Source organism: Orbicella franksi, chromosome 10 (genome assembly GCF_964199315.1).
Source record: "Orbicella franksi chromosome 10, jaOrbFran1.1, whole genome shotgun sequence".
Classification (NCBI taxonomy): domain Eukaryota; kingdom Metazoa; phylum Cnidaria; class Anthozoa; order Scleractinia; family Merulinidae; genus Orbicella; species Orbicella franksi.
Window position 1 is genome coordinate 25,460,317 of NC_138154.1, and position 3,468 is coordinate 25,463,784.

At 39.0% G+C, this 3,468-nt stretch overlaps 1 protein-coding gene across 1 annotated transcript; it reads left to right on the forward strand.

Annotated features, from left to right (window-relative positions):
• Positions 1–2,758: 2,758 nt before the first annotated feature.
• On the forward strand, positions 2,759–3,226 carry LOC145501771 (adrenocorticotropic hormone receptor-like). Its single transcript, XM_081481167.1, has one exon. The coding sequence runs from the start codon at positions 2,759–2,761 to the stop codon at positions 3,224–3,226; it is 468 nt and encodes a 155-aa protein (XP_081337293.1).
• Positions 3,227–3,468: the final 242 nt, after the last annotated feature.

A 3,468-nucleotide genomic window follows, 5' to 3' on the forward strand; every position in this document is an offset into this window, starting at 1 on the left:
ATACAATAGTGCAAAAAGGGTAAGGGCAAGCATAACAAAACGAGGGACTCCTGAGAGCTCCGTCGCAGTCTCGATTTTGATTAGCTTTAAAATAATGAAACTAAGCTGATGTAGAACACCGACAAATTCGTTCCCAGAGGCAGGAATCCAATGTTGGTTAGTCCGCTGACTGAAAACGTGCGCGTTCAGGGGACGAGAATGAAATACTGATGAATAGGTTAAGCCACCCTGGGGCAATTGGGAGGTGGTGCTTTATAGGGGTTCGACAGGAATTTGCACGAAACTTAGTTTTAAAAACGTCAATTTATTCAATTACAAACTTGCCTGAAGGCTTGTGACTACTACTGCACATCATAAAGACTACGTGTCACTGTTTTCCTGAGTCACTTGTTACGTAAACGGCTATATCCTTTATTTTTTTTAAAAAAAAAAAAGAAAAAAAAAAAAAACACACACAGTGAAGTTATATTTTTTACCATCGGGTCAATATAAACATGGAATCACTTCAAGACAATGATAATAAACGTGTGTTTGAATGTTTTATTCAGTGCATGGCCACTTTCAATTTCGGACTCTTGTCTGTCGTCTCTTTTTCCAAAACCCTCATAGAAAACTCTCATCGGGACAACTAAAAGGTGCCCTCGGCTGCTTAATAGAGGTGGCCGGTTAATACAGGTTTTATTTACGGTATTTTACTAACAATGATTTCGAGACTTCGATATATGGCATCTTAATTGGTGGCCGGTTAATCGGACATTTGACGGCTTATATTGGTTGGCTCATTTGACGGTTGACGGTAAAAATATTGCGTTTTTGACGGTCGACGATTAAATTTTTCAAGCCATGCACACGAAATGGAATGGCTTGGTATATTTAAAATAATACTAACTAACCATTTTGCAGTTGGCTTCAATTCGAATTAAAGATATGTGTGATAGATCGATCAGTGGATTATGCTGATCGAAATAATTACACGGCTCGTTGTCGGTTTCTATGGACTTTGATTGTTAGCGGGGGGTGAAACTATCAGCCGATAGGAAACTCTTAGTTCGCCGTCTTACTGATTGTGATTGGCGCCATCAATGAGTTTCACTCCACTGCGCTTGAAATGATCGCTTTCACAAACAAATCAACTCTTAAAAGCAATCCCTGTCTGATTTTTAGTTCGGCATCACTGTAATTAAAACCATGCTATAAAATTATCCATTAGTTGCCTCCGCGATGATAAAACGGAAACAATAGATAACCGATAACAAGAAATGTGTAAATGAGCACGAAAGCTTCATTTTCAATTGCCATCTACCTGATTTTGTGAAATTAAACCGTTAATTTTTTATTTTATTTTCGAGGTACCTGTGTTGAACATATTAAAGTACGATGCTGAGATTAAACGACAAAATCAAGCCCGTTATCTTGTGTAGGCAATAATCATGCTCTCAACTGGAAATAATTACGAATGAAATTAAATTATAATCATTGAAACGTTTTGAGATTAACTTAAAAGGAAACATTTTGTTATGTTAAGTAAAGTGGTAACAGAAAACCTTATAAAAAGTTTGGAAGAGTTCTCCCGACATTTGAAAACCGATTTATTTCAACTCATCATTAGGAGCAGATAATTCGAACAAAGAATTCCAGAAATGCAGTTTCTTGACGGTGGTTAACTGTTGAACCCATGTGAAGACACTGTTACGTGTAATTTTTTTTTTCATGGACATTTTGCTCCACATTAATTTGCTGTAAAGCAACGGAAGGTAACAATCACACCCAGTGAGGTTAGTCGTTCGCTTTTGGTGTCTATTTTAAGTATCTTAAAGTTAAGTAAACTAAAACATCCAAAAAACGCGAATCATGCCAGTGGGTGATACGTGTTTATTTAAAGGTTAAATTCCACTTTTACTAACAAGAAAACAAGACAAACATTGTGTCCCTGTTAGCCGAGTCAAAGTAGACTCCATGCGATTAATCATATCCTTTACTAATAATATATTGAACTGCTCAGTTATACCTCTTTCCTTGAGTTTCCTTCACCAGTGCTACCATAGCTGACACTAGAGGACTCGCCACGACGAGTCATGATTTCAGGGTAGAATACCAAAGCGATAGAAGCGAACTTGAGGGTTTTAGGCCGCGAAGCCGGCAACCGCCCATGCGAAGGTCGCGAAGCGGCCTAGTGAGCGACAAAGTCGCGACAGGTTCGGCGGGTCACAAATAAACATGACAAAGGACTTGTTTGAAAGTCTAACTGAATCCACGAGTTTTCTCGTCTCCTGAGAAAGCTCGGGGAGAGTAATTTAATGGTTTTATGACTTTTTAAACAAAACAGTGCGCGTTATCTCGCCCATGGGGGTGTTTAACTTGAGGGAGGCCTGTCTAAGGTATCTGAGACCCGTATAAATAGGGCCCTTAGAAAGTAGGAATAACCCATCATAAACAAAGAAACAAAATATATTGTGTGCACTGTTAAGTCGAAAATAAGGAAATACCAAAAATTGTTTTGGTTAAAAAGTTAAGATGGTCAGCTCTAAGTAGCCTTTAACCACAGCGAGCGCAATTGGTTAAGTTAATACAGTCGTCTGTTGATTATTTAGCTGCGAAGGGAAGCGGAGTTGAGATGTAGAAAAGTCTTTATAACTTTTTTGATACTAAAAGAGAAGCTAGAGAAGGTTAAGTTAACGTTAGTAAAGTTAACTTCTGAGATCGAAGAGTCCCTTATAATTGCGTAATGACACATTTATTATTATTTCAGGAAAGTACTATGATCGCAAACAATTCCAGCCGCCTTCCTTATGAAGCATGTCTGATCCCGAACCTTCCTGAAGAAATCCAGCATCGAGTACGAGACATTAGTAACTATGTTGTGCGACCGCTGTACATGCTGTTTGCCGTCATGGCATTTGTTTGTAATGCGCTGATCTGCGTCACTGTAGCACGAACTAAATCTCTTCGACGTCCTTCGCTGCTGACGCTGTGTAGCTTGTCGGTTACTGATTTGATATATGCTCTGTTTTCTCTGTATATGGGTACAAAAACAGTATTAAGCGAGCACACGTGTCTCGGCAAAGCGGGCCCCGAGGAAAGGGCCATGAATGTCTTGAGTAGCTTATCAACCCTTGGCACTCTAGCAGTAATCAGCAGAGATCGTTATTTGGCTGTGACAAAACCCTGGTGGTATCGTAGTCACGTAAACACATCACGTGCTATTAAGATATCTTGTATACCTTGAATAATCAGCGTTGCTTTAACACTCGTCCACATAGTTTACTTTGTCTACAAGTTTGACGGCAGATACAAGCAACTTGCACACACCATCCCCCTAGTGTATTATTGTATTTGTTTCATTATCATCATTTTTAGTCATCTTGGTATATATTTTAAGAAATCTCCAACGGTAGGAATAAGAGAGATACAGACGGTGATGAAAAGAGAATAGAAATCAGCTGTCACTATTAGATTGATCCTGCTGGT

Bases quoted from the DNA above. Each gene is read 5' to 3' on its own strand.
- LOC145501771 (XM_081481167.1), top strand. From the start codon at position 2,759: ATGATCGCAAACAATTCCAGCCGCCTTCCTTATGAAGCATGTCTGATC.